The sequence below is a fragment of the Phacochoerus africanus genome, chromosome 1, assembly GCF_016906955.1.
Source record: "Phacochoerus africanus isolate WHEZ1 chromosome 1, ROS_Pafr_v1, whole genome shotgun sequence".
Taxonomy (NCBI): domain Eukaryota; kingdom Metazoa; phylum Chordata; class Mammalia; order Artiodactyla; family Suidae; genus Phacochoerus; species Phacochoerus africanus.
This window is the reverse complement of record NC_062544.1, coordinates 175,782,275-175,805,955: the sequence shown is the minus strand read 5'-3', so window position 1 is coordinate 175,805,955 and position 23,681 is coordinate 175,782,275. Positions and strand designations below refer to the sequence as shown.

Genomic DNA, 23,681 nt, shown 5'->3' with positions numbered 1-23,681 from the left:
AAGAGCTTATTCCTAAAAAGTTTGCTTTTCACACTAAGTATGTAATGCACATGCAGCAACCTTGAGACTAACTCAATAATATCAACATATGATGCTTTTTTGACAGTGTACATTTTTCTTAAAATGTTAATCCATATAATCCCCACCACTCCTTATGAGATAGCCACAAAGAAGGTAAGTGATGTATTTAAGATTACACTGTAAATATGAGCCAGCTGCTTTGAACATGAGTACTCTCACTCTGGAGTTCTCTGTTAAGCTAGCTACTTCACCAGATTTTAATTTTTATTTACTTTTGCTAACCTTTGTGTTCTTGAATCACCATGGCAGACTGCTCTCATGATTCAGTGAAAGGATCTGTAGATGCACACACACACACACACACACACACACACACACACACACGGATTTATTCTGGTTTGGTAGGGAATCATTTTCTTTCTACATGTAATTTATGGTTAGCAAACTTGGATGTTTATGCAGAAAGCATTACTTTTGCAGATAGCTACTAGCTTATAATGAGTGGATAGTTTGCCCTGATTATTGAGTTGGTTTTATTAATCTTATTGCTTCCTTTGTCTAGAAGGTGAAGGGCTGTTTCTCCTGATTAAGTCTGAAAACTGCATAGGGATATTGAGATCATGATCATTTCCCAAAGATTAAGTAGCTATGACACTAATAACCTAAAACACTACTCATTTAACCATTTTGCACTGTATCAAGAATGCTTGGGGAGTTCCTGCTGTGGCACAATGGGATTGGCAGCATCTCTGCAGTGCTAGGATGCAGATTTGATTCCTGGCCTGGCACAGCAGGTTAAGGATTCGGCATTGCTGCAGCTGTGGCATAGGTTGCAATTGTAGATCTGACTGCTGGCCCAGGAACTCCACATGCATTAGGGTGCCAAAAAAGAAAAAAAAGAATGCTTGGAAGTTCCCTTGTGGCACAGCTGGTTAAGGTTCTGGCATTGCTGCAGCTGTGGTGTGAGTTCGATCCCTGGCCTTGGAATTTCCACATGCATGGCCAAAAAAAAAAAAAGTTAATGTAATTATCATCATTCAAGACAATAAAATAGCAAAATATTCATGTTTTTAAAGAAAGAATGCTTGAAAAATCAGTATGCCTTTTTAGCATACAGGAAAATATTTCATGAAACTGCAGGCACGTTACTATTATTTTGTTTTGTTTAGATGACTAATGTGACAACAGACTATTGTATTGATGTCATAAGGAAATTTGAAGTTTCAGAAGAAAATAAGGCGAAAAATGTCCTTGGCATAGAAGGTAAAATGATCAATATTCTTTTTTTTTTATTACTCAGTGAATTGATTACATATTTGTTGTACAATGATCATCACAATCCAATTTTATAGGATTTCCATCATGCAACCCCAGCATTCCCCCCAACCCCCAAACTGTCTCCTTTGGAGACCATAAGTTTTTCAAAGTCTGTGAGTCACCATCTGTTCTGCAAAGAAGTTCCGTCTGTCCTTTTTTCAGATTTCACATGTCAGTAAAGCATTTGATGTTGGTGTCTCATTGTATGGCTGACAATGAGACATCAATTAGCGTGATAGTTTCTAGGTCCATCCATGTTGCAAAAAATGCTGGTATTTCGTTCCTTTTGATGGTTGAGTAATATTCCATTGTGTATATGTACCACCTCTTCTGGATCCACTCCTCTGTCGATGGACATTTAGGTTGTTTCCATGTCTTGGCTATTGCAAATAGTGCTGCAATGAACATTGGAGTACATGTGTCTTTGCGAGTCGTGGTTTTCTCTGGGTAGATGCCCAGGAGTGGGATTGCTGGATCAAATGGTAGTTCTATGTTTAGTTTCCTGAGGAATCTCCATACTGCTTTCCATAGTGGTTGCACCAATTGACAACCCCACCAACAGTGTACTAGGGTTCCTTTTTCTCCACACCCTCTCCAGCACTTCTTGTTTGTAGACTTTTTGATGATGGCCATTCTGGCTGGTGTAGGGAGGTACCTCATAGTGGTTTTGATTTGCATTTCTCTAATAATGAATGATGTTGAACATCTTTTCATGTGTTTTTTGGCCATCTGTATGTCTTCTTTAGAGTATGTCTGTTTAGATCTTCTGCCCATTTGTTGATGGGGTTGTTTGTTTTTTTGGTATTGAGCTGCAGAAGATGTTTATAAATTTTGGAGATTAATCCCTTGTCAGTTGATTCATTGGCAAAGATTTTCTCCCATTCTGTGGGTTGTCTTTTTGTATTGTTTAGGGTTTCCTTTGCTGTGCAGAAACTTTGAAGTTTGATTAGGTCCCATTTGTTTATTTTTGTTTTTACTGTCATTACTCTAAAAGGTAGATCTGAAAAAATGCTGCTGTCATTTATGTTGGAAAGTGTTTGGCCTATATTTTCCTCTAAGAGTTTTATAGTATCTGGTCTTATATTTAGGTTTTTAATCCATTTTGAGTTTATTTTTGTGTATGGTGTTAGAGAGTGTTCTAATTTCATTCTTTTCCATGTGGCTGTCCAGTTTTCCCAGAACCACTTATTGAAGAAGCTGTCCTTTCTCCATTGTATAGTCTTGCTTCCTTTGTCATAGATTAGTTGGCTGTAGGTGCGTGGGTTTAATTCTGGGCTTTCCATCCTGTTCCACTGATCTATATGTCTGTCTTTGTGCCAGTACCATGCGGTTTTGATGACTGTTGCTTTGTAGTATAGTCTGAAGTCCGGGAGCCTGATTCCTCCAGCTCCATTTTTCTTTTTCAGGATGTCTTTGGCTATTCTGGGTCTTTTGTGCATCCAAACAAAGTTTAAGATATTTTGTTCTAGTTCTGTGAAAAATGTCCTTGGTTATTTGATAGGGATTTCATTGAATCTGTAGATTGCCTTGGGTAGTATAGTCTTTTGATAATATTAACTCTTCCAATCCACGAGCATGGTATATCTTTCCATCTATTTGTGTCATCTTTGATTTCTTTCATCAGTGTCTTATAGTTTTCAGAGTATAGGTCTTTTGTCTCTTTAGGTAGGTTTCCTCCTAGGTATTTTATTCTTTTGGATGTGATGGTAAACAGGATTGTTTCCCTAATTTCTCTTTCTGATTTTTCATTGTTGGTGTATAGAAATACTGTCGATTTCTGTGTATTAATTTTGTATCCTGAGACTTTCCCAAATTTGTGGATGAGCTGTAACAGTTTTCTGGTAGAGTCTTTAGGATTCTCTAGGTATAGAATCATGTCACCTGCAAATAGTGATAGTTTTACTTCTTCCTTTCCAATTTGGATTCCTTTTATTTCTTTTACTTCTCTGATTGCTGTGGCTAGGACTTCCAGAACTATGTTGAAGAGTAGTGGCGAGAGCGGACATCCTTGTCTTGTTCCTGATCTCAGCGGGAATTCTTTCAGCTTTTCACCATTGAGAATGATGTTGGCTCTGGGTTTGTCATATATGGCCTTTATTATGCTGACGTAGGTTCCCTCTATGCCCACTTTCTGAAGGGTTTTTATCAGAAATGGGTGTTGGATTTTGTCAAAGGCTTTTTCAGCATCTATTGAGAGGATCATATGGTTTTTATTCTTCAGTTTGTTAATGTGGTGTATCACACTGATGGATTTGTGGACATTGAAGAACCCTTGCATCCCTGGGATAAATTCCACTTGATCATGATATACAATCCTTTAATGTATTGTTGGATGCGGTTTGCTAGTATTTTGTTGAAGATTTTTGCATCAATGTTCATCAGTGAAATTGGCCTATAGTTTTCTTTTTTGTGGCATCTTTGTCTGATGATCAATATTCTTAATTTCTCATTTCTCAATTCAGTTTGATAAGTTAAATTTTAGCAAAATTTTTAGGAAGAGAAATTGGGAGATATCTTTAGAGTTACAGATGATTCAAATAAAACCCATAACACACATATTTTCCTGTGAAACAATTGCCATAATATTGCTGTTTCTCTTAATTTTTGCAATAGCAATAGCATTTTCCACTCCAAGGAAGTCAACTTGATGCCAGTATGTATGATATAAGCCAGGAAATATGTTGACATTGTCAAATGGCTGATTTTTAGAAATAATCTCAACCTGATAATCTCCTGAAGGGAAATTTGATCCTAAAATAAGTAACCTATGAAAATGATGACCTGAATGTAAACATATTTCTTTTAAAATGTTGCCAACAAACTTGTTTTACCTAGTTAGTAGTAGTAGAGAGGTTGTGGGAACTACAAATGTCTTTGCTACAACTATCTTATTTTATAGTTAAGGAGAGTGAGGCTTAAAAAATTAAATAATTTGCCTATAGTTATATACTCAGAATCTAGTTGTGAATTTAGCTACATGTATCTAAAAGCTATATATATTTAAAATATTCAGGGAAGTCACCTGTAGGCTGCTACCCAAGAGGAGAACAGATCCTAGGCATAACAGATTATCTTAATGAAAGACCTCTGGGGCACCCCACTGCCCTTAGGAGGATTCAAAGCCCTGGTTTTGATTGTTGGCCTCCTCTTTCCTCAGACAGGCTCAGTGTGGACAAGGAAGTTTTGATACCATATCTCTATTTCTAGGGATGGAGGTTAATTAAAATAAAGAGAAATGATTTCATATTTATATAATTATAAACTATTTTTAAAACAACCATAGGAGATATACTCATTTGGACCTTTCTTTGCTAAGAATGAATCTTTTCTTTGGTGGGGTCTTACAAGGTGGAATCAAACATGATTTCTAAGTTATGGCCATGAAGACGGGCATGAAGAAATTCTCCAGCGTTTTAGAGGCTATTTACTAATAGTTTTACTACAGGATTCTTGAAGACTTATAATAATTTACTCTAATAATCTCTCCACATAGGTACTTGGAGGACATTCACATATTTTTGATGTATTAATGAATGCCTCTCCTACTCAGGTACTATGCTTTTGAAAAATTAGAAAAACTGTAGGGTTTTCTACATAATCTTGAAGCACTTCTTTACATTTATCAGATGTGCTAGCCATTACTAGCAGCATCTTCCCAAACCAATTTCATAGTCAAATAATGATACCCAGAATTATGCTGTGCCTAACTTCTGACTTGTTTACCTCAGCTATGGCACTGACAGTACTGTTTCTCAAGTCAACTTAGTAACCTATCAAATTGCTATTAATCAATGGTATCACCTAGCATAAATATGGCTTTAACACTGCATCAGCTACCCATTAGGTCCCACTGCATAATCATAGCTTGAGTTCAGCAATTGCTGAATAGCTTTGCAGTAAGCCCCCTCCCTCCCTCCATCACAAGTCTGTTTTTCTATAGGTTGTTCAAACTAAGTCCCCAAAGTCATATTTCAATTTTTGACACTATTTGACCTGCAGCAAACCTCCCATTGCCTCAGTATTCCCTGCCAAGGCTGTCCTGAGGGTAAATAAGGTAATCACTGTGAACATACTTTGACTTCTTTTGTACTTGTTAGAGTCAGGTAGGTATATATGTTTTAAAGCTATAGTGCTTCACTCTCTCTCTCTCCCCCAAAGGCTTCACGAATTTCATGCGTAGTCCTGCTTGCGACATATTTAATCCACTGCATCACGAAGTGTACCAGGACATGGATCAGCCCCTGTGCAACTACTACATTGCTTCCTCTCACAACACGTACCTGACTGGGGACCAGCTCCTATCTCAGTCCAAAGTGGACATGTATGCGCGGGTGCTACAAGAGGGCTGTCGCTGTGTGGAAGGTACGTGCTTTGTCTGAATTCAAGTGTGTATGGGTGAACATGACCTTTAGTCCATGTAGTCCAGTATAAACAATGGGGACTTAAAAAATGCACTCACACTGGTCAGAGCCATTCTTTTTTTTGGTCTTTTGTCTTTTTAGGGCTGCACCTATGGCATACGGAGGTTCCCAGGCTAGGGGTCCAATCAGAGCTATAGCTGTCAACCTACACCACAGCCACAGCAATGCCAGATCTGGGCTACGTCTGCTACCTATACCATAGCTCATGGCAATGCCGGATCCTTAACCCACTGAAAGAGGCCAGGGATTGAACCTGCAACCTCATGGTTCCTAGTCAGATTTGTTTCCACTGTGCCATGATGGGAACTCCCTAAAGTCATTCTTATCTCATAATCTTCTTTGGCTCCTCCTTATAGTTCAATTAGGAAGGAGACAGATGTGTACTAGCAGTTGGGAGGCACACCTTCAGCTGCTGAAAAAATGCAATAAAAATTTTCCTAGAAAGAATTTTTTGATTAAATAATGGCAAAAATAGTTCAGGATAGTTTGTTTTAAGATAGTTCATGGTCACACCTCCCAGGTGGTGCAGCAGGTTAAGGATCCAGAGTTGTCACTGCTGTGACTCAGGTTGCTGCTGTGGCATCAGTTTGATCCCCGGTCCTAGAACTTCTACCTGCAGTGGGAACAACCAAAAAAAAAAAAAAAAAGAGGATACTTGGATGGCCTATCAATCAACCAACATTTATTAAATTTCTCGGGCATTCCTAGGGTAAAAACACAGATATAAAACGTGGTTTCTATCTTCAAAGAACTCAAAATCTGGAGTTTCCATTGTGGCTCAGTGGAAATGAATTTGACTAGCATCCATGAGGATGCAGGTTCGATCCCTTGCCTTGCTCAGTGGGTTAAGGATCTGGTGTTGCCAGATGTAGGTAGTGTAGGTTGAAGACGCTGCTCAGATCTGGCATTGCTGTGATGTAGGCTGGTGGCTACAGCTCCTATTAGACCCCTAGCCTGGGAACCTCCATATGCTGCAGGTGCAGCCCTAAAAAGACAAAAGCCAAAAAAAAAAAAAAAAGAACTCAGAATCTAATAGAAAGGGTGGACGTTAAAAACAATAAGGAGGGAGGATTCTGCTTAGTTGAATCATACATGGTAGAGTGTGGGTATGGAGGAAGGCGTGAGGTAAAATGCGATGAAAAATCAGGCTGGGAAGGTAGACTTGGATCAGTGGTAAGACTTTGAGTGCTGTGATAAGAAGTTTAAACTTAAAATTTGGTATAGAGGGTCCAATGAATTGTTTTAATACCTATAGTGATATAGTCAGACTTGTTGTTTAGAAAGCCTACTTGGGTAACAAGTAGTTTATTTTTTTATTTTTTTTATTTTCCCACTGTACAGCAAGGGGGTCAGGTTATCCTTACATGTATACATTACAATTACATTTTTCCCCCAGCCTTTCTTCTGTTGCAACATGAGTATCTAGACAAAGTTCTCAATGCTACTCAGCAGGATCTCCTTGTAAATCTATTCTAAGTTGTGTCTGATAAGCCCAAGCTCCCGATCCCTCCCACTCCCTCCCCCTCCCATCAGGCAGCCACAAGTCTCTTCTCCAAGTCCATGATTTTCTTTTCTGAGGAGATGTTCATTTGTGCTGGATATTAGATTCCAGTTATAAGTGATATCATATGGTATTTGTCTTTGTCTTTCTGGCTCATTTCACTCAGTATGAGATTCTCTAGCTCCATCCATGTTGCTGCAAATGGCATGATGTCATTCTTTTTTATGGCTGGGTAGTGTTCCATTGTGTATTTATACCACGTCTTCCGAATCCAGTCATCTGTCGATGGACATTTGGGTTGTTTCCATGTCCTGGCTATTGTGAATAGTGCTGCATTGAACATGCGGGTGCATGTGTCTCTTTTAAGTAGAGTTTTGTCCGGATATATGCCCAAGAGTGGGATTGCTGGGTCATATGGAAGTTCTATGTATAGATTTCTAAGGTATCTCCAAACTGCTCTCCATAGTGGCTGTACCAGTTTACATTCCCACCAACAGTGCAGGAGGGTTCCCTTTTCTCCACAGCCCCTCCAGCACTTGTTATTTGTGGATTTATTAATGATGGCCATTCTGACTGGTGTGAGGTGGTATCTCATGGTAGTTTTGATTTGCATTTCTCTTATAATCAGCGATGTTGAGCATTTTTTCATGTGTTTGTTAGCCATCTGTATAGGAAGATGCTTTTTTTAAAGATACTTGTGGATATCCTGTCATGGCTCAGTGGTTAGCGAATCCGACTAGGAACCATAAGGTTGCAGGTTCGATCCCTGGCCTTGCTCAGTGGGTTCAGGATCTGGCATTGCCATGAGCTGTGGTGTAGGTTGCAGAGGCAGCTTAGATCCTGCGTTGCTGTGGCTCTGGTGTAGGCCACCTGGCTACAGCTCTGTTTCGACCCCTAGCCTGGGAACCTACATATGCCATGGAAACAGCCTAAGAAATGGCAAAAAAAAAAAAAAAAAGATAAAGATACTTGTTTGTGAAGGAGGAGGGGTGGTGAAACTAGAGTGAGGAGAACTGTGGGAAGGCCATTGAAATGATTCAAAGGAAGGATTAGAAAAGCTTAGACTAAGTGAGAGTGATGCTTAATGAATCTTAAGGAAGTGAATGTAACAGGACCTGGCGGGAGAAGTAAAGGATGTGAGGCAAGAGGGGGAGAGCTGGAATGAATGAGGGTGCCACCACATACTGTGGGGAACTGAGAGGAAGAGGATTAATGGTTTTAGTTTTCCATCTTTAAGTTTATAGTTACTTTGTAACTTTTACGTAGATATTTTTATCAGTCAGTTGAATAGCAATATGTGAACTCAACAGAAGGATCCAGATAAGTAAAAATTTCCGCAATTCTGAGTTTTCTTTGTAGTAGTGTACAAGATCACTTACAGAGATCTTCATGTATAAATGTACACGAAAGTATGCAAGATCACTTAGGGGTGGAAAAGAGAACAAAGCCTGAGAACTTAAGTGATCCAGCATTTAGAAGTAGAAAGAACAAGGGGAACTGAAAAGGACAATGAACACAAAGCAGTCACTTGGACTTAAGGAATGAAACAGTCAAAAATGTCCCATGCATCAGAAAAGTAAAATAACGGTTAGGTATCCAATCTGGTTGCATTTGACAGCTAGGGGGTTACTGGTGTCCTTTCCTATATAGCTTGGTAGTGTTTTAGTGGGTGATGGCCAAGTAGCTAATCTGCTGTGGATTGGTCACTTGACATTTTTTTCTGCATTAGAAGAAGTTTTGAGGGTGCACGGTTGAGGAGGTTTTGAGCCTTGGAAGAGGGAGAGATGAGGATACAGGCTTGTTTCTAGATGGGATAGGGGACAAGAGATCCTGATAGCCTCTCTTTTCTCAGGATAGTGGGAGAGAGCACCACCCACCAAGTGTATTCTGGGTGGAGGTTGGTGGAGGAGTTAAGAAGATCAGCAAAAAGGGGAAATAAGTGACAAAATAAGTTAGGGAAGGTCTAGCTTATTTCATAAACAGTCTTTAACAAAGCATTCTTCATTACACAAAACCTGCAGGCTTAGACTGCTCCCATCCTGTTCCTAGGAGATTTGGTATAGGAGCAGTGAAGACAGATTATAGAATTGATCCAAGTCTCTAGACTTCTAGTTTGTATAAAATATCTTCAGGGTGTTGGTGAGTGTCTTTTAAGTAACTGACAGTAGGTGCATGAACTAGAAATGGAAATGAAGGGGCCACAAAATGAGGTTGACTAGAATACTAAAACAGAAATATGGAGAAGGCTGTCATCACACATACAAAAAATAAGAACAGAATTATTATCACAAGGTGGGATTTTGAATATATTTGCAGGTGATAATATCCAGGGTGTGTCATAGGTGAGCATAATTACAGTGAAGCAAGGAGTTGTTCGCCTCAAGGAAGTCAAGGCCAAGGGATTGGGTAGACTGCTCACATCGACTGTTAACTCAGAGGATGCTGACAGGGAGATTAAAAGTTAAAAAATTAAAAGATTAAAAGTTGGATATTTAAAACTTTACACGAGATACTTAAGTATAAAATGAATGCTATAGAAAAGTCACTTGGAAGATGCTAGAAAAGTAGAGATGAGTTAAGTAAGATTTAAAAGTAGGGGCATTTTTTGGAGTTCCCTTGTAGCACAGTGGATTAAGGATATGACATGGTCACTGTTATAGCATGAGTTTGATCTCTGGCTGAGGAACTTCAGTATGCCACAAGCAGAGCCAAAAAAAAAAAAAAAAAGTCAAGGATTTTTTTTATGAATGTAGAAGAACAATTGTTTAAAAGTAGTAGTAAAGCCCTCCTCATTCTGTGACTTATAAAAAAAGGGCTTGTGGAGAAAGGAAGTAATGGCCTCTGAGATAAACTGGTTGTTAACCAAGGTGAGGTTGAGGAAGAATTTCCAGTGAGTCCGATGATGATAGTTTGTTTATGATAGAATTGAGGTTTTGTGGAGCAAAGGGGAGCTTTTGGATGGGAGCATACTGGGAGTCAACAGTAAGTCACAATTTGTTCTTGGGGTGGTGGAATAGTGTAGGGAAGTGAATAAAGCTGTAGGGCAGTGAGTTGATACTGGTAAGTGGAGAGCCTTTGTTTGTCAGATAGTTTCTGGCTTGAAGACTTTTTTTCAGAAAGTAACAGATGTAATATTGTAGTAATAGTGGTAGTAATGTTATAAAGTTAAGTAGCATATTTAAAAAATGGTGAGCTGTTAAAGACTATCTGTATACAGAACTATTAGGACCACTACAAATTCGGCACTCTTTAAATGTGTGCTTTAAGATTTAGCAATATGTCTTAAATTTTTCCAATGCTGCAGAGAACGTCTACAGACAATAGTGACTGATAATTGAGTAGCTTAAGCACCTGGGTAATGAAGATGTTTATAAAATATTAACACCAAGGAAAACCTTTGAGCAACGAAAGGTTTTAAGGTGATATTCTGTTCTCAGCCATTAATTCAATCCTTTGTTCCCTTAGGACTGAACAATTTTAGAAGTCTGACATGCATAGAGAAGTCCAGGACACATATCCTCATTGGATTCAGATTGATGGTTGCCTCATTTTAAGTGGTGACATCTTTTTGGAGGCCAAGTGTGGAAAATGACTTCTAGTGACTCCATGAAATGATAGCTTCAGGCAGTTTTACAGCTTTGTTGTGTGTATGTCCTGTACTCTATTTCATTTGCTTTTTAGGTCTTCTTTTTTTGATTTCTCTCTCTATCCAAGCTTAATCATATTCGCATGATCAACTCCTTATTGAATCAGAACTTCTAATTCTCCAGCTTTGTTTAGAATATTTAGAAGGAAATTTATCGGATTAAGACTAGTAAGGCACAAATAATTTTTAGTTTTTGCTTTTTCAGAGATATTTTAATTTTAAAATTAGTTTTTGGAAATTGTGGGCAGTGGATGACATGACACAGATCTTCTCTTGTACCTTCTTCCTTCCTGTCTGCCAGTCACCAAAGTAATAGAAGTTACTTTGCCCTCCTTGTCTAAAATGTGTTGCTTGCTCCAGGAATTCACACAAATTGATAGTATGCACAGCTATGGTGTAATTTTAAAGGGCGTGCAGTCTCTCAAATATCTCCCTCACCAGGCTTGCATCCTCAAATTCCTCCTCTGTTGCTTGGCTCGAAGTTCTTACTATTGGAATAATCTATGTCTGGACAGTGAAAGTCAAGCTTCTATTTTTAGAAAGTTTTGTTTAGAAGATTTATATTTATCTAAGAGATTTTTTCACCTTTGTACTTGCTTTATTTCCTGTTTGAAAGTATGGTTGTCACCTTGGCTTTGAATGTACTGGGAAGAAACAGAAAAACCACTATGATTTCATCCCCTTTTGTGGGCTAAATTCTGGCTAAGTGCTTTCCACACATTCTCCTTAATTCTTTCAACATTAAGGAAGATGGAGAGATCTCTGTAAGAAGATAGCCCAACTTGGAGTGGGGTTGGTAGCTCAAGATCCCATGGCTAGGAAGCTTGAAGCTGGGATTTGAACCCAAGTTGTCTACTCTCCTGCCTTACTTCTCCAGGGAGTCTGTGGTTTTTGGAGGAACAAGCATTAAATGACGTAACTTGCACAACAAGGATCAAATGAGTGCCACCAGGTCACATAGGAAGGCTAGCAAGCACAATGCACAGCACAGAGAGGAGGTTGACTTTAGAAGGAGGCATTTGCTTGGCTCATGATTAGGCCTGGTATCTAAATATCTAGATGTTCCCAAAGACTTTAGAACTTGATGACATGATCTTTTGTGCTCTCCTGACCATTTCCATCAGCGCTGTAATTTGAAGATCTTCATTTATGTTTTAAGCTTGGGCCTGGGGGCACCACTATATGTCTACCCAGTGGTTCTTTATCTACCTTGAGTCTGAATGAAGTTGTTTTTATTCTTAAACAGCTGCAGTTAGGATTTAAAGAACTTGATTTATAGAATGTAGCAGGTCATGGATTGAAAATTTCAGGTCCCACAGATAATTTTCTGAAGCAGCTTTTGCCAAGTAGAGAACTAGGAGATGGAGAGTAATGATTCTGGACAGTCTCTTCATGGTATTGTGACCTGAAGAATCTCTCCACTTTTAAGTTTCTCTTTTGATAATACCATGCTTTCCATCTCCATTAGTTCAGCTGCAGCTTTGTCCTTTGTCAGGATATATATGGTGTCTTGGAGAGGACTAATAAGTCTTTTTTTGTTAAAGTGAGTTTTTCAACAAATCAAATTGACAACATTTTTTACATGACCTTTCATTCCCTTGATTTTCAGCCCTGGTTGCTTAATAAATATGGATGTTCTGTCCAGGGGATTTTCACTATCATTATGGAACTGATGTTGCATTGCTGTTGTAATCAGTTTACAACTTTCCCTATTATCTCTGGGAGTGCTATCAGGATGGAACATTTTTAAGTTCCATTGTGAAAAGCTGTCACTTTAGCCTCTCAGCTAGGCTTTAGATCTGACCAACTCTGTCAGGGTGCTTTCCCTAATGTGTCATCTGATTAGAAAATGGGCCTGGCTATTTTGTGGCTAGGAAATTGGTTAGAGAATTTCTACTTTGCCAACATTCTCATTACAGCAGTAGCTCTTACAAGGGCTCTTCATGGCCTTTGAACTTGGCTATGGATGCTAGCACTGTTTGGGAGTGTCCTTATCCTCATTTAACAGACAAGTGATAAAATAGGCCTAAAAAGTGAACATTAGGAAAACTATCCTCAACTGTGGATATTCTCCCTGAGTTATAAATGTTAACAAAGTAGCCTATACTTTTGTGACCAATGTAGTTTCTCATGAAGAGAGATTTTCATATATACATGATAATCAAATCAGCTGTGGCATTGTCTTATCTACTTTGCATTCTTTTTCTTTTTTTTTTTTTGGAATAAAGCAGCCGATTTTATTCTGAATGTTTTTTAAGGAATATGCTTGAATGCCAGATAGTCACTTTTCATGACTTGTTGAACTGTTCAATGCCCATCTCCATTGTAATTTGGCATTCAAATCTGACCTGTATCTCAGTTTTAAGTAGATCCTAATTCTGTCCAAAGCCAGTAAATCTCAGATTCCTGTCCTTCATTATTACTCATAGTCTTGGCATATGGCGATCACAGAGAACTGAGAAAAGTTCACCATACCCTGGGAAAATCCTTCTTAAAGATCAGAGAGGCCCTAGGTATAGTCAACATCTTACTTTGCATTCTCTTTTGAAAAGAATTTATGAGAAACCCTGTTATGCCCTTTCTTTTCCAAGGTGAGGTAGAAATTGGGGTATGTTGTTTAACATATTTTTGAAACATCTATTTATTCTTTCCGTGCCTATATCCAAAGACAAATTAAACAATGTCAAGTACATGTCAAAAGATGGATGGCATTTCTCTTCTGAGAAGATAGCTTTGTATTTTTGACCTCATTTACAGACTTAAAGAGCAGTATAACTCTGTATGATAGCCTCCCAAAATATTTGTTCTTAAACTTCATTTCCAGTATTCCTATGTGTTAACCTTGAAAGTTCTTTCTCCTTTTACATTTTCCAATTTTTCCCCTAAGGATATTTTAGCAGGCAATATTTAACTGATATATGTAACTATATTAGTTAGGGAACTGAACATCTATCCATCTGTCCATCCATCCATCCAATCCATCTATCGAGGCAGGCACAGAAGAGAGGAAAGAGTTGGAGACTTTTGACTTTTCTTAGCTCTGACAGCTGGGGTCCTTATTCTTACTTAGCAATGGTTGATTGACAGTAAGAAGTAGTTACCTCATTTAGACACATATTTCCTGTTGGGCTTCTGCACTCATTTATATAACCTGCTAGATTCTTGTGGGTATTTGAATTTTTATTTTTTTTATTTTTTATTTTTTTGGTATTTGAATTTGTGACCCCCTATCATAAGGAAGGGTAATGTCATGAGAGTTGGCAAGTTTCTCTTCGGGATCCTAGTTTAAGGATTTGATCCTTGCTTTGGGTTTAGATGAGCAAAGAGGGCCTTTCAGTTGATCCTAAATGAAAGAAGCAAAGTCCAGGAAGTAGGATGTACCTGAGGAAGTTTGCCTAATTGGAAGAATAAGTCTGTGAGTTTGGGTGCAGGAGGAAATGTTTGGCTTGTCAGACAGGAGCTAGGATATTAATTAACTAGGTTGTTTCTTTTTTAAAAAAACAGTTAAACCTAAAATCTCTGTGTCTTAAAACAGCTGGAGTTTGTTTCTTATGTGAAATCCAAAATAGTTGTTCCTAATGGGTGAATCTTTCAAGCGGTGATTTAGAGGTGCGGGCTTTGTTCCTTGGTGTCCGTGCTGTCTTCAGCGCATGACTTCCACAGTCACAGCAGAAGAGAGATCATGGATAACTGGGTAAGGCAGGTTTTCACAAGCCAGACCTGGAAGTGGTGCATCATTTCGGTGCACGTTGAATGGCCATGTTCTATTTACTGCTGGAGAGAGCTGGGGAATGTAGTCCAGCTGTGAGCCAGGGCGAGCGAGAAAGCTGGCTTCATTGAAGGCCTAGCCAGTCTCCAACACCAGAGATAGGGACCTTGGGATTAAGCAGCAGGAGCTGCTGTAGAACGTTTATTCATTGTGTGTTAGATGCTATATTATGCACAGAGTAGGGTTTTAAGCAAAGTAGTCACATAGAGAAAGCCGTGTTTTGAGAAATTAATCTGGTAGAGTGTAAAACAAGGGAAGGCAAACTCTATGTCAAGAAGAATGGTGAGGAAGCTGTTGTCTTTCTCCAGCTGGAGGCCAGTGAGGTTGTCCACATACATAATAATATCAGAATTATCAATAACAGGGGTAATTACTATGTGCCAGGCAGGATTATAATCAACTTGACATGTACTTATAAATCATTCATACTTAAGATTCAAGTCCTGTTACTAGTTTTCCTTGTAAAGATAGAGAAGCAGTACTTTAAATTGTTAAATTATTTGCCCATATTCATATAAATCGTAGCAGATCCTGAAGATTTGAACTTAGGAAGTCAGTGCTATTTTAGAACTACTGTAGAGTTAATAAAATGGAAATAAATCTATTGGAAACATAAGTTTGAGTGAACAACAATGAAAAACCCTATTATTGATTTGAGAGGGTCATTGAGACTTAGTAAAAGACTTTATAGTAAATCAAAGAAGTAAAGTTATAGAAATAACCTGTTAAGAAATATCACTGCCCTCGAGCACACTTGATTTTACTTAGATCAATTTCTTTATTTTTAGGGGGGCCCCACCCCCTACCATGTGGAAGTTCCCCTGCTGGGAATTTGAGCCTGCACTACAGCAGTGACAGTGCCAGGTCCTTAACACGCTGAGCCACCAGGAAACTCCTGTTTAGACCAATTTCTAATGAGAGTTCTTGGTAAATGCTAAATTGCTTGTCAGTATGACCTCTTTGTTAACTGTAAGCACTCATAGTAAATCATTTATAATCTTTAGTTACTCATTCTGTTAAACGTGCCAGAACACTCATATCTGTCTGACATCTTTGACAAAATCATAATATGTATAACCTCAAATGATAAACTTAAAATAATACTTGTCTTATATTTCCAGAAATGTTAGGAAACACCAGAAACCTTGGGTTGTTGATGTGATGTTCTCTTTTTGACAGTTGACTGTTGGGATGGCCCAGACGGAGAGCCGGTAGTACACCATGGTTATACACTCACCTCTAAAATCCTCTTCAGGGATGTTGTGGAGACCATCAACAAGCATGCCTTCGTGAAGAACGAGTAAGTAGGGCAACCTCTGGGAGCCAGGCTCAGCCGGCACACAGAATACTGCCTGGTGTGATGTGGCACCCAAGCCACACACGTCCCTGGAGTCTGCATCTCTCCTTCTACAGCTCCAGTTTTCTCCTTCCTTCCCAGCAAAATGCCATGACAAAGTAATGTGGGCCATGTGTACATGCTTTCTTGAGCTCCCTTTATCCTTTTCTTCTTTTTGCTTTTTTTTTTGTCTTTTTGCCATTTCTTGGGCTGCTCCCTTGGCATATGGAGGTTCCCAGGCTAGGGGTCTAATCGGAGCCATAGCTGCCAGCCTACGCCAGAGCCACAGTAAAGCAGGATCCAAGCCGCATCTGTGACCTATACCACAGCTCATGGCAACGCTGGATTGTTAACCCACTGAGCAAGGGCAGGGACCAAACCCGAAACCTCATGGTTCCTAGTCGGATTCGTTAACCACTGTGCCACAATGGGAACTCCCATTTTTTTAGGGCTGCACCTGTGGCATATGGAGGTTCCCAGTCTAGGGGTCAAATAGGAGCTGTAGCTTCCGGTCTACACCACAGCCACAGCAACACAGGATCTGAGCCACGTCTGCAACCTACACCACAGCTCATGGCAATGTCAGATCCTTAGCCCACTGAGCAAGGCCAGGGATTGAACCTGCGTCCTCATGGATACTAGTCAGATTCGTTAACCGCTAAGCCACGATGGGAACTTTGAGCTCCCTTTATCCTTTATCTCATTCTCTTTCAAGGTTTTGTCTCCTTGAAGCATATTCTTACAAAGAGTGACCTCAAAGTTTCTAAACCCAGGATGTATAGAGTGTCCATAAAGTTTAGAAACACCGGTCACTATACATAATACAAAGCTTATTGGTGTTATATTACAATAGAATAAAATAATAACATCTTGGCTTCCAGACTTGCTGGATGTCCTCTATATACCAAAGGGTCTGGAGTCTTTATATTTCTTTCTTTTTTTATTTTCCCACTGTACAGCAAGGGGGTCAGGTTATCCTTACATGTATACATTACAATTACATTTTTCCCCCAGCCTTTCTTCTGTTGCAACATGAGTATCTAGACAAAGTTCTCAATGCTATTCAGCAGGATCTCCTTGTAAATCTATTCTAAGTTGTGTCTGATAAGCCCAAGCTCCCGATCCCTCCCACTCCCTCCCCCTCCCATCAGGCAGCCACAAGTCTCTTCTCCAAGTCCATGATTTTCTTTTCTGAGGAGATGTTCATTTGTGCTGGATATTAGATTCCAGTTATAAGTGATATCATATGGTATTTATCTTTGTCTTTCTGGCTCATTTCACTCAGTATGAGGTTCTCTAGCTCCATCCGTGTTGCTGCAAATGGCATGATGTCATTCTTTTTTTATGGCTGAGTAGTATTCCATATTGTGTATATATACCACATCTTCCGAATCCAGTCATCTGTCGATGGACATTTGGGTTGTTTCCATGTCTTGGCTATTGTGAAGGAGTCTTTATATTTCTTGACTCCTCCTTGGCATTGGATCATGGTGACTACTTTTTCCCCAATACTTGTTTTTATTGGGCTTCTGTTATAACATTTTCTTCTCTATTTCTGTCATTGCTTCCCACTCTCTTTCTTTGGCCTACGGTCTTCTATTCCATTTCCTCACTCCTTTGCCAGTCACTAAGTCATTGCCCTAGGTTTACTTTTTGGCTACTTGCTAATTATATATCCAGAATATTTCCCCTAAATTTCAGAGATACATAGGAAAATTCTTAGTAAAAATTCATCTGATTTTCCCATAGGCTCCTCTAAAACAACGGATTTCATTCATTCACACATTGATTAAATACTTAATGATGCCCACTCTAAGCCAGGAAGCCTGTAGTAGGTACAGGGAGTCACAACACGGAGCAAGGATAAGACTTGTAACATTGTGGGGCCTTCATCCCACACTGAACTCGGCATCTATTTCTGCCAAGCTTCCTCTTGCTCTGTTTCCTTCTATTTAGAAGGGTGGCACTGTTTATCAGTGGCTTTAGCAGGAAACTGGGAGTCACTCTTGATTCAGCTATTCTCGGTTCTACTCCCTAAAATGTCTGTTGACTCCACTGCCTTCTTTTCGTTTTCATTTACCTTTGGTCCATCCTTTATACTGGTGCAGTATTTTCCTGAAAAAATCAGCAGGTGTGGTAGTTCTTAAAGTCCTCCAGAAGTTCCCCATTATGCATGGTCATGCCTTCCATGCCCTTCAAGGCCTGGTCTCTTCCTGCTCTTCCAGCGTTGTCTCTTCCACCATTGCTTCCAGAGACTCTGGCTTCTGCCTTCCTTGGCTGTTATTCTGATTCACTAGGGATCCTAGTGCTTTCACAACCCTCTACCCTCACCTGGGCTGTTCTCTCTGTCTAAATGCCTCTCCCCATTATTCCACTTGCCTAATTCCTGCTCCTCCTAGAAGACTGCTTAGGCATTGTCCCTCTGGCAAACTTACTAACACCACAGCTGATGTAAATGCTCCTTTTCACTGTCCTGAGTGTCCTGAGTATATTTCTATCATATATTGCATGCTCTTAAAATTGCTGATGACTTGCTTCCTTTTAAGTCTTTAGGACCATGAACTCATGGAACATACGGGGCTATGTCTCTTTCATTCTTTATTGCCTAACCAGTGCCTGCAGTATACCAGACATTCAAAAATGGATTTTGGAATTAAAAGAGGCAAATTAAAATTACAATTGCATCAAATTAATTTTAGAGATATTAGTAACCTTTAAAATTTTTAATGTTTGTTCTTCTCATTAATTAAATGTGAGGTTAAAATGCTATTTGATAAGAGACACTTGCTGCATAGTAGGTTTTGTTTTTGGTGTCTTCTCCATGGAAGAATCTCTGATGCTAAGTTCTGATGGGTCTTTTCACCCTAACTGCTATTAGTCATAGACAGGTTAATGAAGTGGTTTGCTGTTATTTTCCAATATGTGAAGTAAAGCATTGAGAAGACCTGCCATCCGTGTACCATAGAAGACCCTTTGGTGACTGGACAGTGCTTACTTCAAGTCTGGGGATCTTCAGGAGAAAAATACTTCCAATTAAAACAGTTAAGCTTGATTAGTGCATTTTAAAAGTTCCATCTTTTTCTTAAATTTTAGTTCCATCTTTACACCAGGGTTCCTCAGCCTTGGTCCTGTTGACATTTGGGGCCAGATAATTCTTGTGGTGGGCAACTCTCTTGGGCATTGCAGATGGCGAGCAGCATTCTTACTTCTACTCGCTAAACACCAGTAGGAACCCCACCCCCTCAACACTGTGACCACCAAAAAGGTCTTCAGACACTGGGAGGGGTGCTGCACAATCACCCGCGCCCCTGTTAAGATGCACTGCTTTACTCTAAACATCCTTAGACACTAACAGGCTTTTCATAAACAGATCGATAATGTAAAAACCCATTGCTAGAACTCCCTGATGTGATTGCATAGACAACTCTAGGTTGATAGTTTGCTGTTGTTTTTCTCTCTAACACTGGGGTAAAACTCTTGTGAGGATATAAGAGCAAGCAGATTATAGTCAGATAACCAAACCAACCCCAGTCACAAAGTTTCATCTATCATATCACTTCTGGCATCAGTTTTCCTAATGAGGATAGAATGTAATTTCAGGAGGTCACAGCCTATATTGGGGAACTTGGCCTTGTCATACAACCCCAGAAATAAAATGTTTTTCTCCACATAGATATATGAGGAAATTTAAATATTGGTTTGCATTTTCTGGAACAAGTGTATTGCCTGTTAATTTAAAAGATATGCGATGAAACACTGGAAAGCGTGAAAATAAGCCTGAAATAATTTCTTATTCTGAGGAAAAAATGGTCAGAAGAGGAGTAATGTAATCATTCCTTGTTCCTCAGGCTGTCTGTGGTAATCACTTCACTGGGGCCTCCATTCTTTGCACAGAAACCTGAGTGCTGGCAGAGAATGAATGCTTGACTTTTTTTCCTTTCTGAAAGTAAAGACTAGTATATAATTCTATACAAATGACTTTGAAATGCCTGACATAGGTTGCTATAAAACACAAATTCCATCATGTTATTTTATCCTCAATGGTAATTTTCAAGCTGGGTGCTGATTATATGTTTTCAGAGTAAATATCTACATTTAATGATAGTGATTTTGTAGATGTTTCTAGACTTTTGAATAAATAAGACATAATTATATTATCAGTTTCCTTTCGTTAGTTTTTTTATCTCTCAAAATTTTCTCTTGTATTTTTTTTTGGAAATGAGACATAATATATGTTTGTGTGTGTGTGCATGTGATGCAAAATATTAGACTAAGTCATCCCACATGGGGTCAGCCATTTTCTTCATAATTTTGTTCAGCCATTATGCCTGGTAAAGTATATTCGTTCAGGGGAGGGTTTTGTTTGTTTGTTTGTTTTTTAATACATCTCTCATCTTTTTCATTTTAGAAGCATTTTAATCATCACCTCTCTCACAAATACCATCACCAGGCTTGTAAGAATAATGAACACAGAAGGAGTTTCACAGGTTCCTGCGTCTTGAGGCCTTTACAATGTGCTGCTATCCTCTCAGGTTCCCGGTCATACTATCCATTGAGAATCACTGCAGTGTCCAGCAGCAGAGGAAGATTGCTCAGTACCTGAAAGGAATATTTCAAGACAAACTTGACCTGTCATCTGTAGACACAGGAGAAACCAAGCAGCTTCCAAGTCCTCAAAGTTTGAAAGGCAAAATCCTCGTGAAGGTAATTACCTTAGGAATGCAATAAAAGCCATTAATGACCTCCTCAGCCCTCTCTCCCTTAAGGACTGAAAAGTGGTTTATGAAGAGCATAACAGAGTCACTACACAAAGGGTTGTCTCGTTTCAATTTATTTATAGTCATACCTTCAGAAAAGGCTTGCTACTGACTGTGTATTCTGGGATTTGTTTTTATGAGGTGCAAACATCGATACTGTGAGCCAGATGTTGAATATTTTAGTCTGCACTAGTTCACGCTGGAGAGAAGTGTGTGTACAGGAGGCGTGGATTACAGAGGAGGAGAGGCTCCTTGTGTCCGTATGCGAAAGCATTTCTTTCAAATTCTTCTCGCCTTTTCAAGCTCCAATAACTCTCTGTCAAAAAAAGTCTTCATGGTTGATCAGCCTTGGTTATGTAAGTGAGAAGAGCTTGCTTCAAAGCGGAGCAGAGGCTCAGACGTCGTGCCTCAGAGGACTTGTGTATATGCAGAGGAGCAGTAGGTGAATAGAATGACATTTCATAAACAGACCTTCCAAGGGAGGAAGCTTACTACCTGAAATGAATATTATTAATACAAAGGGTAGCCTGAAAAACAGCACCTTGAATTTTCAGATTGTTGATGTGATTTTACTTGATTCCAGTTAATTTTGTGTTTGGATTAAAACTACCTTGGATAGTCATACTATTTTGAGACTAAAAACCTAAGGAAGAGCAGTTTAATATTCAAACGGGGTCATATTTTACTTAAAAAGAGTGTGTACAAAAACCAGACATCACAAAGGAGGCATAGGAAAGTCAGTATAACTTCATGGCAAGACTTTAACTAGGGCTTTAGGAGAGGACAGCAAATGGGAAAGATATAAAGTATTCATCTTTGGAATTGGTCAAAACCTGCTTTTCTATTGGTTGAATGAGAATTATAGACTGAATCCATCAAAGAGTTGTCATTGGACATTTGTATGTGTGAAAAAGCATTTGCATAAAAGCTCCGACTAGGAACCAGGAGGTTGCGGGTTCGATCCTTGGCCTTGCTCAGTGAGTTAAGGATCCGGCGTTGCCATGAGCTGTAGTGTAGGTTGCAGATGCGGCTCGGATCTGGCGTTGCTGTGGCTGTGGCGTAGGCTGGCGGCTATAGTGCCGATTAGACTCCTAGCCCGGGAACCTCCATATGCCGCAGAAGCGGCCCTCAAAATGACAAAAAGACCAAAAAAAAAAAAAAGTGTTAAGAAACAGTGTTCTGTTATGTTGCTTTTTCTTCCTGTCTGCCTGGATAAAGTATCTTTGAGGGCCAGGAATGTGGAAAAGGCTGGCAGAAAATATGGCCCTGATGTCTTTTAATTAGATTTTAAGAGGACTGAAAATGAGAGCATCTTGTGAATTCTCTGAGATGGCTACTGTCTCTCTTTACTCCCCCACCTCTGCCACATCTAAATGAAGGGGATTTGAAACTTAACACCACTGCTGGGCCTGTCTTTTACTGCTGCTCATGGTGGTTGCACTTTCCTTTCCTTCACGTGGTATCACAGTCTTGCACGTCACTTGAGAAAATATTTAAGTATCCAAACCCCAAGAGTTTGGATTGTTAATATGGATTTTTTAATTCATTGTTATTGCTTACTGGGTGATGTCGCTTCTCATGTCTGTTAGCTCTGTTCTGCTGAACATTTAAAAAATTCAATGAATGGAATGAATAATATTTCAAAAGAAGGAAGTGCTTTCACTACATTTTAAATGTCTTGTGTACAGATCCATCTCAGTGTCTGCCATTGTGCCTCAAACAAAGTTGACTCTGAATAAATAATTGGTTGTGAATAGATAAAGGAAGTTTTAATCTTGACGTCTATGTATTCCTGAATATGTCTGGCCACCACTTAGTTGAGTACCTTATTTCTGGTACTGCTGTATTATCATAGCTACTCTATAGTGCTCTCTAAAATAAGGAGAAGTAAACTCATTTTATAGGAGCCTCTGTGTCACTAAGATGTAAAGTAATATATAGACATAAATGCTTTAATTCCAAGCTACCTTGTTATTAAAAATATGCAGGAAGAAGTGAAAAAAGTTTTAGCCATTTTAAATTAGTAATCATAGTATATATCTGTATGTTTATACTTATATTTATATATCTATATATATTCTTATGGAAAAGGAGGAAGAGAATATAGTTTTCACTTTGCAGGTAGCACATACAAATAAAAATATACATAGTGCTATGAAGGTAAATTATTCATTTTTATTGAAGTATAGTTGGTTTACAATGTTGTATTAGTTTCAGGTGTACAGCACAGTGATTAATATATATATGTACATATATGTTCTTTTTCAGATGATATGAATTCATATATATGAATTCTTTTTCAAATTCTTTCCCCTTATAGGTTATTACAAAATATTGACTATAGTTCCCTGGGCTGTACAGTAGGTCCTTGCTGGTTATCTATTTTATATATAGGAGTGTGTAATACCATCTTTTTAAACCTATATACATCCTTTTGTAAGTTGAAGAAAATGTTTAAGTATCCAAACCCCAAGAGTTTTGGATTTTTAATATGGATTTTTTAATTCATTACACAAATGATTTGATTAGCTTTGACTCTATGACCATGCCAAGCACCCAAGGTCAAGAGCTTTAGGTATGAGGGAAGGGACAGGAAAACTGGGAGGGGGATCTCTTTGAAAACCCAACTGTGCTAGTGGTCTTAGGGAGAGAGAAGTGGGTGTTGGAAAGAGTGCCATGGCAGGGGGTGTGGAGAGCAGGAATACTAGAACTCACTGGATCTTGAAGATCAGCCTGGGTAGTGGTCTGGAATGATATTGAGAAATTTATTATTATTTTTGGCTACCACGCATATGAACATCCTTCCATGTTTAAAAAATTTTCCCCCTCTTTATGTTTTAAGGAATAGTCTTGTAGAAGCTAAAAATGTTAGACGTTTTGTTTTTGCTATATTTCATTTATCAGAAGGGGTCA

The 23,681-nt window shown here is 39.0% G+C and overlaps 1 protein-coding gene across 2 annotated transcripts in view; it reads left to right on the top strand.

Annotated features, from left to right (window-relative positions):
- PLCH1 (phospholipase C eta 1) overlaps positions 1–23,681 on the top strand; it is a 235,674-nt gene that overhangs the window by 165,624 nt on the left and 46,369 nt on the right. Inside the window, exons 7-10 of one of the 2 annotated variants that reach the window (XM_047785222.1) lie at positions 1,191–1,284; positions 5,497–5,700; positions 15,855–15,975; positions 20,544–20,715. In XM_047785222.1, coding sequence (XP_047641178.1) covers positions 1,191–1,284; positions 5,497–5,700; positions 15,855–15,975; positions 20,544–20,715 — 591 coding nt within the window. Of the gene's footprint in view, positions 1–1,190; positions 1,285–5,496; positions 5,701–15,854; positions 15,976–20,543; positions 20,716–23,681 lie in introns of those variants that run through there. The other variant, XM_047785216.1, reaches the window with a different exon arrangement.